Source organism: Halichoerus grypus, chromosome 10 (assembly GCF_964656455.1).
Source record: "Halichoerus grypus chromosome 10, mHalGry1.hap1.1, whole genome shotgun sequence".
In the NCBI taxonomy this organism is placed as follows: domain Eukaryota; kingdom Metazoa; phylum Chordata; class Mammalia; order Carnivora; family Phocidae; genus Halichoerus; species Halichoerus grypus.
Genome location: NC_135721.1, coordinates 29101501 through 29114930, shown reverse-complemented (window position 1 = coordinate 29114930; position 13430 = coordinate 29101501). Strand labels below are relative to the sequence as shown.

At 45.5% G+C, this 13430-nt stretch overlaps 1 protein-coding gene across 3 annotated transcripts in view; it reads right to left on the bottom strand.

Moving 5' to 3' along the window:
• VIT (vitrin) overlaps nucleotides 1–13430 on the bottom strand; it is a 100995-nt gene that overhangs the window by 48711 nt on the left and 38854 nt on the right. For all 3 annotated transcript variants that reach the window (XM_036121500.2, XM_078056182.1, XM_078056183.1), the window contains exons 4-5: nucleotides 8945–9101; nucleotides 3455–3588 (exon numbers count right to left, since the gene is read on the bottom strand). In XM_036121500.2, coding sequence (XP_035977393.1) covers nucleotides 3455–3588; nucleotides 8945–9101 — 291 coding nt within the window. The remainder of the gene's footprint in view (nucleotides 1–3454; nucleotides 3589–8944; nucleotides 9102–13430) is intronic.

The following is a 13430-nucleotide window of genomic DNA, read 5'->3' as shown; positions in this document are numbered from 1 at the left end:
CCATTAATTAGCTGCTTCAATCACTGAGACTCTCATTTTTCTCATTCGGGAAATACGGACAACGATATGGGCCAATTTACTACATTAAGTTGTAGGGATCTAATGAAAAAAAGAGTTAAACTCTTTTGGAACTATATGTTACCAGAGAGATGTGAAGATTCTATGCTGACATTACCTATAAATATCACTCAAAGTGGTGATGAGGCAAAATGTTTGGGCTTATGGAGCCCATCTCATTCAAGTCCCCCCCCGCCCAGCCCCGGGGGAACAGAGCTTGGCCTTTCCAGGTCCCCCACCCTTGTCTGGGCCTCCTCCAAATAACAGTGATTGAGGTTATTTCGGACCCAAGGAGGGCCCCACGGTTGCAGGCCTCACTTTATCAACAGAGCGCCCTGCAGAGACATCATCTCCCTCTGTTTACTATTCTCGCATCTGAAATCCTCTGGTTCTTTCTGCTTCTATTCAGAAGGAAAAGGAACATGAGCTCAGTTTTCTGAAATGTGGATCAAAGAACAAATGGGCTGTATTAGGAGGTCCCTCTCTGACCTTGCCTATCCCTGGACTGTCAAAAGATTGTGCTGACCAAAAATGCACATCCCAGGTCCTGCTCCCATCCCCGCCCGCCAAAGTGAATTAACTAAAAGCACAGTGATCTGTGAAAATTAGAAATAAAAACCTAGAGAGAGGTCACGGAGGCACCTGAGCCCTCAGAGGAGGATTCGGACCCAATCCAGCTAAACTTGAGCCCCCAGATAGTGGGGAACAAGCCTTGGCTACTGGCCAGTCAATGCCCTTATGCTGCAATGAGCTCTCCCTGTTCACCCATTCGGAAGAGGCTCCTAGCCGTTGCAGAAGCACACATGTTTGTTATAATTGGCAAGAAGCGTTTTGGTTAAATGTCACTACGTGAAATGAGGGGACACGGAAGTTGAGATTTATAGGGAATAATCTCAGCAGACTGATTTTCATTTACAAAACTCCAAACATCTCTACTCTCTTGGAGTTAATTTTTCTTTTTAAACGTCTGTTGGGATTCTTGAATTGCAGGCTATGCACTTAAGATTGAAACATTCTTACTTAGCCAGGAGCAACTTGGTAAACACCTATGTAGAGATTATATTTCTCTCTATATTTGACACATTTGGATTCTAGATATTAGCATTTTCATATGGCCCCTATTCTGCATTCTCTCAGATGTTTGATGACTTTCCACTATCTGACATAGAAACCCATTTAATTTGAGCCCTGGGTGTGCAGAATTCTGCAGGCAAGAGGAAGCAGGGACTGCTCAAGTTGTGAAGAATCCTAAAAGGTCTCTTTGTAGTTCTGTTAAAACTCTGGTCCATGGAGGATAGTAGGAGTTGGGGCTTGGGACACATAAAGGTACCAGAAAACTACCTAGACTAGAAGATCTACTATGTTACAAAATATTTATCCCCTCCTTGCTTTAATTGGTCCTTCCATAGGTGGTTCCTCAGGAGAGTGACACGGCTCCTAATCTTGTTGGGGTGCCGGGAAGCTTTGTTAGAATCTATTTAAAATCATGTGAAGCCTTTTTGAAGAAAATCGGGAGATTCAAGGCCCAGAGTAAGGCGAGTATAAGATGGTGATAGGACACTGTGTTGTGCTCAAACACCAATCAGGACATGTCAAAAAAAAAAAAGCCTGAAGGGCTCCCACTGGCCAAACTTGGAAAATCTGAGTGCCAAAAAGAACAATGATAATAATGGATTATAACATATTTTCGAAAACAATCCATGAGTCCATAGTGGTACTCGAAAAAATAGGTGTAGAGAGGGGGAAATACCCCTCTTCTTTATAGAAGAATACTTGCTAATAAATGTGGAAGGAATGACGGGATTAGAACAATCATAATTTTTTAATTTCTAGTGCAATTCTTGCTACTGCAAGGATCACCGACAGATGTTAAAACCATTAGGTGAATTTGTTGGGGAATGAGTTATTCATGCTGTTTGGAAGTATCACCCTACAGATTACTTATTAATTACAAGGTATCTTTACCATGGAGAGAGATTGTAATGTATCCCACCAGTCAACTGTAGCATTACCAACGACCGGACAAACTGGCATTATTGTGCCTCCTGAGAGGGCCACTGCGATACGGCAGAATGGACAGGCTGGGATACTACCTAGGTAGGACCCTTGGCAAAGTGGTTAACGTGAATCCAATCATGAGGAAATAGCTGGACATGTTTGTGGTCCCGATCGTGAGACACAGCACTAGACAACTGGCTGGGACTTCAAAAATGTCGTTGCCATTCATGACCAAAAAAGGTGGTGTGGTGGTAGCTCATTCTAGATTAAAAGAGAGTAAACAGACGTGCCAACCAAATGCAATGGATGGTTTTTATTAGACTGTGGATCAGAAAGAAAGAGAGAGAGAGAGAGAGAGGGAGAGGAAGGGAGGGAGGGAGGGAGGAAGGGGAGGGAAGGAGAGAGGAGGAGGACTAAGAAGAGGAAGAACTTGCTATGAAGACTATTTTAGGATAACTGGATATAATTGAATAAGAACTATTTGTTAGATAACATTATTGTATCAGTGTTAATTTTTTAGGGGTGGTATTGGTAATGTGGTTATTTAGGAAAATGTTCTTGTTTTTACCAGGTGTGTGCTGAAGTATTGAGAGATGAAGTGTCATGATGCCTTGCGGCTTATTTTCACAGGGATTAGAACAAAATAAAATAAATGATAGGTAGATAGATAAAGCAAATGTTGCTAGGTGAAGGGAATGTGGGTATTCATTGTAGTGTTCTTTTAATTTTTCTTTCAATTAAAATTCAAAATAAAAGGTTAGGTTGGGGGAATGTCACAAAAATAGGCAAGGGCAGGTCATGATAATAGATACTTGGTTACCTTTTCGCTGTGAAATCACACTAGTCATTAGCTCACTGACATCACCTCATTGGAAGAGAGAAGTAAAGAGTGAAAATGATTGTCTGCAAAAATCCTAAGGAGCTAGAGAGTAAGAACTGACTAGTTAAACAATTAATTAAACAAAAAGAAATCTCAAAATAGTAGCTTAGTTCTCTAAGAGCCTATATCCCTATCCATTTACCAGAAATATCGAGAAATGAGGATCCAGATATGAGACATATTTGGCCTCACTAAAGGAATAGTTTAAAAAAACCCAAGTTATTAAATGTAATTCACTTCATTAAAAGTTTGACTGGATTTACGGGTAGCTGCAGTGTGTTTAAAATGAGCAATTGGAGCCTTTAATATTTCCAGACTTTGTAGTGATTTATCACCATCATTATAATTTATTGTTTCATGATCCTAATTATCGGAAGAGCGGATGCTTCAGATTTTGATGAAATGAGTCGGGCCACGCACTAAAGCCAACAGAACATTGAAAAGAGCACACTTCATCCCGTGAGGTCACTTAGGCCAAGCGGCCGGGCACGGCGGGGCCTCTCCGGAGCACGGGCCTACCTGAGACAATGAAGGACTCTCTCCAGCGTGGCAGCGATAATGACTGCACGCCATTGGAGTAACTCCCTTTGTAGCCAGATTGTCCAGCGACTTTCCGAACAAGTATTTTCCCTCCTGAATTATCAAGCACGCCACTATGAAGAGAAACAAAAATGTGAAGAACAGAAAAATACCGTTTGACGCAATCAACCGACCATCAAACCAGCCTCTGTCTTTACTGAAAGATACGAAAGCAGGGAGATTAAGACGAGGTTTACCCTGACTTGCAGCCCACCCCCCAAGAAGGGTGCCTCCATCGCATGGCCCAGCATCTGACCTCGAGGTCAGACATCCTCTTTCTTATTATCAGGACCTGGTTGTTTCGTTAGGCAGCAATTTCTCTTTGCCACCGCGCCTCAGATTTCTTTTCCTTGGTTTCCTCATTCCCACTAGTTCATTCTTTTAAGTAAAACGTCTTTCCTGACCATTTCTAATTTGGTGTCATGACATGGCAGAATGACTCCTGCTATTTTGAAGGGTGGCCATGATATTTTGCAAAACACATTATTCCTTTTATTTTGGGCCAGGGAAGGGAGGTGTGCAGCTAAACTGAACTCATTAAAAAGATTCCCTCCTAGAAATCGTTTCTTTAATTTCTACGATTTTGAAGATTTTAGATCCTGATGTGACAGAGACTGACGTATCTACCTCTTCACTTGCACGTGAAGCAAGGCCTCCATTCTGGTTCCTCAGCATCCCTTCCCCTTGTCCTTTCTTTGCCCCAGAAAATGGCTCCTGTGGGTATCTGTGATTTGTAGCACACAGGCAGCTAAAAACGCACTTAGATTTGTTCTCATCAACACTCTCCCTCCCCTCCAGGAATGAGAGTTGCCGTTTCCTGCCCTCCCACCTTCATGAGTCAAGAACTTTCAACACTCAACTGCTCAATGACCCGGAAGGAAGGAAAGCGATAATAGTACTTGACATATAGAGCACGTAATTGCTTTAAAATCATCCCTGTGTGAGGTTTCTCGCCGGCTCCTCCCGGCAAACCTGTGAGTTGCAGAGGGAAGGCGGTGCTATTGTTCCCATTTCCCAGAATCGGGCTTGGACCAGTGGAGTGACTCAGTCCAGATTTTGTAACTGGTTAAATTGCAAGGGAGGGATTTGAACCCAGGTCTAGCTGACCTGGAATCCTGGGTTTGTCCCACTTGGTCACAGTTGCCCCTCAGAGTCCAAAAGCACAGGTACCTCCTGATGCCAACTCCTCATCTTTCCAAATCTTTTTTTTTTTTCCTGACCTGGAGAGATTTTTATTTATTTATTTATTTTTATTTATTTTTTGAGGGTCATCTTTCCAAATCTTTGTGACCCTGCCCTCTCTTTTCTCTTGGGAGCTCAGAATCTGTTAGCTCAGGTCTCCCAGGTGCAGCCAGGCTGGTCTCAGCGCCCCCAACAGAGCACATGGTTTCCACTCACGCGTCTTGTTCAGGCTGCTCTTTCCCTCTGGAAAACCAGCTCCCACTTCTGCCTGACGAGGCCCAACACTTTCTTCTCCACAGAGATTCTGAAAAGACTTGGCTCCATCCCTTCCTAACGATGCCTCAGACTCTTGTCTCACAACCCAGACTCTGATTTTATTTGGTCTTGTGAGATTTCCTAAACATTTCTTGAGTTGATTTTTGTCTCCCAACTAGATTAGACGTTTTTCTTAGGGAAAAGACAGTATTTTATCCTTCTGCGTGCGTTGGAAGGCCTGTCGGTGGAGTATGGATGCCACCCACAAGGGCTTATGAAAGCCAACTGTTAACTTTCCAGGATTGTGAGAGTTGGTTCACTTCACACGGTAGCTTGAAATCAGCCATGGTGGGAGGATTTAAACCCCTGAAATTGATAACTCAGCACTACCCCTGCTTTGGGGGAGCTGGCCATTCAACATTGACAAGCACGGCCCTTGTGTAGGCTGAACATTCTATTTATTTGAAAAAAAAAAATATCCCCTGCTCCCTTTACTTATAATTAATGGGGAAGATAGAAATAACAGCTTTTTTCTTTCCCTCCCAGGAAATTATTCTGCCCTTGGTTTCATAGTCCATTGTATTGAGGAAATGTGTGTGGGGGCACTTGGTCTCCTGTTGAAGTGAAGTCCGAAGCACGGCAGGTGCCATTCGCAGTGAGGGGGGAGGGGGGCCTGTGGTGAGCTTCCCTCACGCTGTTGGAGGAAATGGGAAGGGCCCAGGGGCTTCTCAAGCTGGACAGGGCTGCTGACGCCCCATCTGAGGGTGATATGAGACTGAAAACCCAGCCTTCAGGGAAGGTGCAGGACGGAACTATGGTGTGCTCATGAGATTTCTCTGTTGCAGGCAAGAGGGATGCCTCATCTTGAGGATGGACTTAACTGGAGGATGTGGATCTTCTCAGATATTCTAGAGAAGGGTAGATGCTGGGGAGGTCAGTGGTCTATAAACTCCAGATGCCAACGGCAGTCCATGGAGGTGGAATGCACCAGAGACTCGACCACTGGAGGAGACACTGGAGGAGGGAGAGAGTCTGCAAGAGGCTGTGGTTTCACTTAGGAAGCAGATAGGAGCCATGGTACTTTGGAGAATTTATGTAAATGTGACCTCATTTCTATCCTCACTCAGGGATAGCACCTCATATATATTCTCTGAAAGAGCAAAAACCGGTTTCACTTCTTTGCATCCTCAGATGCCCTGCTTGATGCTAGACATAGCCTGAAGATTCCTGTCCTCCCTGACCCCGGTGCCAGGGGCCTGGGCTCAGCTGAGGGTCAGCTGCATGGTTCGGAGAAAAGGGCTGGGATTTGAACAATTGCCATTCTCAGGGTAGGCATCTGGTCAGAAATCAGCATGAAGAGTGCTCTGCATGGGGGTTGCCCCCTCATCGCCCCATTGGGGAGAAATCTTCCTTCTCCCCAGCACTTGGTCCCACTCTAAATACAGAGGTTGATTCAGGACAAGACTGAGCCAAAATATGATGCCTCAAATACATTCATCATCCCTTTGGTTTGAAAGAATCGAGGGAATCACTCATAATAAGACATCTGATTATGATATATTGTATGAATATTAAATCCTAAAGCTAATCTGAATGTCTAAACCAAAGTGTGCTCTCTCCAGCCTCCCAGTTCTGATCATGGGGGGCTCTGACAGGCCAATATTGGAGGCCCCGTGTGTACTTTCTACTCAAGTTCTCTGTCTTGAATCCTGCCTTCTGAAAACAGACTTGTTCTGTGTGTGAAAAAAAAACAACTGAGAGTATCCTAAATTCCTATCTGTTCTCCCTTAAGACCTCTATTCATCCTTCTCATGGACAGTGATACTTCTTTCTGAATAGAGTTTCCCACTAGATCAGACGCTGGTCCAGGAAGTTTCAAAGGGCACTTGGTTGCTCAAGTAGCAAATCTTGTTTTTTGAAACATTCAAGTTCTTCTCCACCCCTCTACCCTCCTCTATAGTCTCTCCACGAGTTCCTATACCCCAATCCAAACGCTGGGATTGCCGAGTCCTGGTCCTTGTCAATACCCTTCTTATTTTGTCCCCGGTGGTGTGTCCATCCATCATAAAGCTGTTCCGACTCTTACTGGTCCAAAGTCTGCATCCACCTCCCTTTGTATATTAAGCAGTACTGGGGCTCCCCTGTTCTTATGTAAATGTGTCGCTTGGGCTCTGGACTGGAAGTCCCGGGACATGAGCTCTAATCCTGAATATGCAACTAACTAGCCATTGAATTAGCTTCCTTATTTCTCAGCTCCTCTTCTAACAAATGGGAATGTTAACAGCAGCCTCGTGGGGTTGAGATGATGCTAGAAGGAGAGAATCACAGTGCAAGGGATTACTGTGATTATGACGACATCTTTGTGAGGCTGGATTAACTCATGCGACTCTGACCTGCCTGGGAAACACAGAAAGGCAAGACAGAGCCAGCAAGGGACAGAGGAAGCAAGTGCCAACCATTTTGGATCCCAGCTGGAAAAATATAGGTGACCTTAAGACAGGCTCGGCCCCTGCAACAGACATCAGCGTCCACACAGACACGGACTGGAGAGTGCTCATGGTGTGGATGCTGTTCGGGCACGCACACGCATGTGTAAGGATGCATGTGAGCATGCACATGTGTGCAAACATGTGTGGGAGCAGGCATGTGTGTATTCGTGCACACACACGTATGGGTAGATTTGTGTAACTCTTTCCTTTTTGCATGAAATTTCTTTCAGAGTGAAAGCAAAATATTTTTTCTACGGTCTGGGGTTAAGAAACAGGGTTTGGTATAGTTTTTCTTGAATGTTTCCCTACCTCTCCATAATAGAGCCTTCAGAGTCCTGCTCCCGTTGGAAAATCAGTCAAGCTCATCAGCCCTCCACAGTAGCGGTGAGGAGGACGGCAAACAGACTCTGCTAGTAATTCTTAAATCTCAGTTTACACATAGACTTTGTTCTTGCTGCTTCCCCAAATTTCTGAGAAGCCACTGACGAGACACCTGGAGAGGGAGTAAATTTTACATCTTTCCCCCTCTCTCTGGCAGGGATAAATGGATCCATCACCTGACTGGTGTGCAAGTAAAGAGAAGGAAAAAGATCCTGAAGCCCGAATACTTCAGAAACTTTGCCCAGTATCTGGTGGCTGAGCATTGATTCCGGAGTTGTGTCCCAAAGCGTCTCAAAGTGGTGGTTAGGAGCGTGGGCACTGGACTTAGGTTTGAGTCCCCACTTGGATACTTGTTAATAGTGCAGCCTTAGAAAAGCTAGTCAGTCTCTCTCCTCTTTAAGATGTGGGATGTGGATAACAGTAGTAGCTACCACATAGGGAACTGTGAGGATTAAATAAGGTGACATAAGTGAGATGCTTGACATGGACACTCTTAGCCTTATTATCAAAGATAGGAAGTAAACATGCATCTCCCTGAGTTTGGACTCCCAGCCTAAGCAAAAAGGTCTGAGGATTCTGTGAAGGTCACTTCTGCCTCTCTTCATTTAGTCAGTTACTTAGTTCAAAGCATGTCCTACTTCCTGTCCTCCCTGGAGCCCAAACCAACAGCTGCCCAAGCAGAACCACCTGTCACCCTCTTCCTCACTTTTCCTGTTCTACTCGTCTCCAGGCCATCACCACTGCTGTGACATTTCTTCTCCAAATTTCCAGGCCTTCCTTAGTCACATCCCTATTATTTCCTCATTCAGTACATACAGGTAGAATAAACATGCTTTATGTCACCGAGAACTATGGTTTCCTTGTCATGAACATGAGAAAGTAGAATTCTCCTCCCCATCCCCTTAGGGTCGGGGAGAAGTCAGTCCTTTCCACGGAGCACTGTGAAAGGAGATCTGGGACCACGCATGGCTTCTGCGTAATCCCATGGGGTAGGGTTGCCACAAGAAGTACTGGATGCTCAGTTACATGTGTACAGTGTTGCTTGCTCAATCAGGCAACCTGCACGGGGAGCTCCCTCCCCACAGCCTGACTGCTCGTTGTTAAGTAGCTTGGAGCTACCCACCTGTGAATCGCGGCACCACACACGCTTGAGTAGGATGCATAGATATCCGTGCCATAAACGTGGTATTTCGGGTCTTGGCATCCTGCCGGACATTTTACAACAAACTCAGGATTGATTATCTTTCCAGCTTTGACATCGCAGTTGATCTCGGGCACAGCTGGGAAAGCAAAATGAGGTCAAAATTACACTTAGTGGTATCAGCTTATATATGGGGTGACTCTGTTAGGTCATAACTGTTCATTTACTTAATCTCCAAAAGCCAGAGCCTGGGCTGACCCTGGGTCCTCTCCATATAATGAAAGCAAAGATATAATTAGGACATTCCTCAGACCAAAAGAACAACAATGACCATCAGTTGCATTTAACCTGCTGAGAGCAGAAACAGAGGTGGAATCTTGTGCTTCTCCAGACAATTGAAGAGGAGAACTCTGGGAAAAGACCCACCTCCAAGGGTCAGAAATGTCACCTTGAGCCCATGGCTGGAGAACACTGGTTTTTCAGATGCTCAGGAGCTAGCCCAGGAAAAGAGGGACCTCTCAGACAACCTTACAGGACAGAGGGAAGGCATTTCAGGAAGGGTAAATGAGGGAGGCTGGGCCCCGGTGGCCAGGAGGCCAGGACCAGGTTGGCCTGCTGCCTGAGAGGCCCTGTGCTGGAGCCGGGCAGGAGGATGGAGAATGGGAGGGCTGGGCCAGGTGAGGGAGGCGGCAGTGCTTGTCTTCTGTTCAGGAGGTGGGGCACAATGGAAGGTTTTTGGACGGGGAGACAGATAATGAAAGAGATCTTTGGTTGTGGTCCTAGAGAACGGGTCCTAGATCCAGGTCAAGATGAGAGCCATCTTTACTCATCTCCCTCAACACTTGGTGGAAAGTGTGGAAATCCCCCATGGAGCATCCAGAAGAAATTCATTCTTTCCTCTCTCCTTTTTGGCTTTGTTGCAGCCATTGCCAGACTAGCACTGTCCATCAGGCAAGTCTTCCAGAGCTGAGAGCTTGCCCGGGAATGAGGTGGCACAGATTGTCTAGTGGCAGTACCTGAAAGGGGGACTTGCTGCGTCTTTCCTGAAAAAATGGCCCTCAAAACTCCTGAAGGGAAAGGTCTCCTAGACAATACTATCCTGGTGCCCTTGTAGCTAGGAATGTCTTCTGTTCTGGGCCCCGTTCTTCACAAGGGACTCTGAAACATGAGCACAGTTCAGAGAGTAAGCAGGCTCAGGAAGAGTCCAGAAACCATCAGATGTGAGGGCTGGCTGGCAGACGGCGCTGTTCGTCCACGAGGAGGTGAGAATCTGGAGGAGGAAAGGGGTCCTTGTCTTCCCAAGTAGGACTGTTGTGTGCCATGACACCAGACGGCCAAGGGAGAACGAAAGGGGAGATTTTCTACAGAGGCAAATTCTGCCAAGAAGAACTTTCTAGTGCCTGAGGTTGCCCCTGAAGGAAGGGGCTGCCTCCTGAAGCAGTGCATGCTCTGAAGCATGCGAGCAGGGACTGAACAGTGAAGAGGGGATTTCTGCATTGGGTGGGAGGGAGAAATAAAGCCCCGCCCAGTGCTAAGAGTCCGTGATTACACACAGGGATCCAGGATCTCTGCCAGGCCACCCACCCTCTGACTGGGTTACCGAGATGGTCTCAGAGTTGTTAATGGCTTCCAGCTGTATCCAAGACACACACTCTTTTCTTTTTTTTTTTTAACCCTTATGTACCTGGACAGAGCAGAGTTGCGTTTCACTCAGACTACGGGGAGAAGTGAAGTTAGAACTCCTGCTCTTTTCCTAAACACTCCTCCCAGTCGATCTTGGCCATGCAGGGCTGGGCCAGCATGGAAGCCCTTCTCCTGGGGGTGGGGGGGGGCAGGTCTGATCGCAGGCTAAAACAACTTGTGGTCTCGGTTAAGAAGCCAAGCCCTGTGCTCTGAGCAGCCTGCGCGTTTTCTCCTCCCTACCACAGGTGGCCTCCTCTCCAAAGCTGTGTTCCTTTTATCTTTCATTCTTTTCAATCCTGATACTCAAGGCTGCATTTACTATTTTGAGCCTTAGAATATTTGTTTATTTTTTTTAAAAAGGCACTTTGGGGCCTAAAGACGCCAGTGTCTTCTCTCCTGAAATTAGTTAATTGATCCCTGGGTGTAATTGGATGTGCTCAGCTCCCCTCCCTTCTGCACCCCACTCCCCCACTCCCAAATGCATCTGCTCCTTCACCTGGACACAAAATGGACCTGCCTTCTTGGTTCTCAGGTATTTGAACTAGGAGGTGACCAGCTCTGAACTGGGATTTAATGTGGATGTGACTTTGGCTCCCAGAGGTTTTGGCTCTCCTGGCAGGCCAACCCAAATTTTCTGGAGTGGAGAAGTTAAAAGGGGGGGAAATCTAGAAGCTTACTGCATGAGTGTTACACAGTGATCAAAGCTACTGAAAGACTTCAGGGTATTCACAGTACAGGAAGGGGTTTTCCATGAAATAGTTGGTTTAAAAAGACAAGGGGGAAAAGGTCACATGGGAATATTTTGCTTCCTGCTAATCAAGTTCCCCTTTCCCTTAAGGGGTGTTTGTTTGTTTGTTTGGTCTCAGTTTTTACAAAGGCCTGGAAGTAAGTTAAATGAGATCTGCTTTAACTGCACCCAGTTCGATCAGTAAAATCAGTGACTTAACTGGACCCCTAGCAGGGAAAAATTAAATCAAGCACATACGCTCATGTGCTTTGGAAAAACAGGGCGCAATGGCAAAGTGTGGCTAAAGGTCAAATATTTGTTAAATTTGTACAGAATATTAAGCTGGAGAGAGTGAGCTAATTAAAAGTAATTGCCAAAATCACTGGAAAGTGTAATGTCTGAATCCGGCCTCTGGAAGTGGCAGCCATTTGCATCTTTTTGGCCACTCTTCTTTGAGTATGGAAACCACGGTTTAGTTCTTTCCAGTATTCACCCGGTTGTTTGTGAAGTCGTCTGTTTTCTTGTAACCTCTGAGAATCTTTCCTCCATCCACTTAAGGCCCAAACGAAGTGACTTCTCTTTGCATTTCCTCTGAACACTTTTGAACTATTTGATCCTACACCTTAGGTTTTCCTTTTTCTTTCTCTTTTGTTGTTCAGATTCATTTTCGTGTCTCCCTTCACCTTTCTCTGGGTGTTTTCTCAGATGTGCAGAAATAAGACTTCTTTAAGAGGACAAGTAAAAATTAAGGCAGCTCAAGAATACCCCACTGTTAACCTCAGGAGACAACTTAGTTAGAAGTCATCAAAAGGTTTCCTGCCAGGAACGTTTTCAGAAAGCAAGGCAAGAGCCTCTCCCATTCCTTCCTGAGTCATCGCTGTGGTAGTTAGGGAGCCCAGAGATCCTGGAGTTGCCCAGAGCTGCTTGGGTAGAACCTTTGCACAGAGACCTGTTCCTCGGCCATGTGCTCTTCTTCTCCCTCACAGGATGCCTTGCCTTCTCATGGTCGCTATCACTTTCATGACACAGCTCAACATCAGAGCATCGCAGAATCCACCAAGGATTTCTTCCCAGAGGCCCTTGGCACCAGCCACAGGCAAAAGAGAACCATCTGCAACCCGGATAGTTAGAACTAAAAGATGACCTTTAGATGCTGCTCCCTGAGGTCCTGTGATTGCTGTATGGATCTCAGAGGGTCCGTGGGCAAAACCCGTAGTGTCTGAGCCACTATTTCCTGCAATACTGGAATCTTAGAGGCAGCACTGCGTGTGCTCCTACCCTGGGTTGGGTCTCCTGCCTGATCTAAGAGCGGATCAGGTGACGGGTATTCAGACCAGGTGATGTCACATACAATAAGCCAATGACGCAGCAGGCCAAATCAAAGGGAAGACTCTACTTCTTGTTTTCCATTTGTCTCTTTGCTGATCCCAGGCAGGCTATGTTGCTTTTGGAAAACAGATTTCCTAATCCATTCAGAGAAAGCCATTGTAAGCTCGCCTCCTGGCTGCTTATGAGGAAGAATTGTTATAACATAAAAACATTTATGCAAAAGTAGTTTTGATATGAAAGTTGATTTTGTTAGACTGTGATATTGAAGTAGAGCAAAATCCTACTTTAAGAGAATTATACAAAAATGTTAATTTAATGAAATAAAAATGACCATTAAGGGCGCCTGGGTGGCTCAGTTGGTTAAGCGACTGCCTTCGGCTCAGGTCATGATCCTGGAGTCCCTGGATCGAGTCCCGCATCGGGCTCCCTGCTCGGCAGGGAGCCTGCTTCTCCCTCTGACCCTCCCCCCTCTCATGTGCTCTCTCTCTCTCTCTCATTCTCTCTGTCTCAAATAAATAAATAAAATCTTTAAAAAAAAAAAAGACCATTAAGTAAAATTTGAAGATGAATATTTCCTTCTCCTTGATCCTGACACCCAGTGACAAAATCATGGTAATCTTTCCTTTATAGTGACTTCTTTTGCAAAGCATTCTTTCCCATTTTTCTTAAAGTCCTCAAACTACCTTGAATCTCTGTGTAAAAACCCATCAATACCTTTTTGCTGCCTCT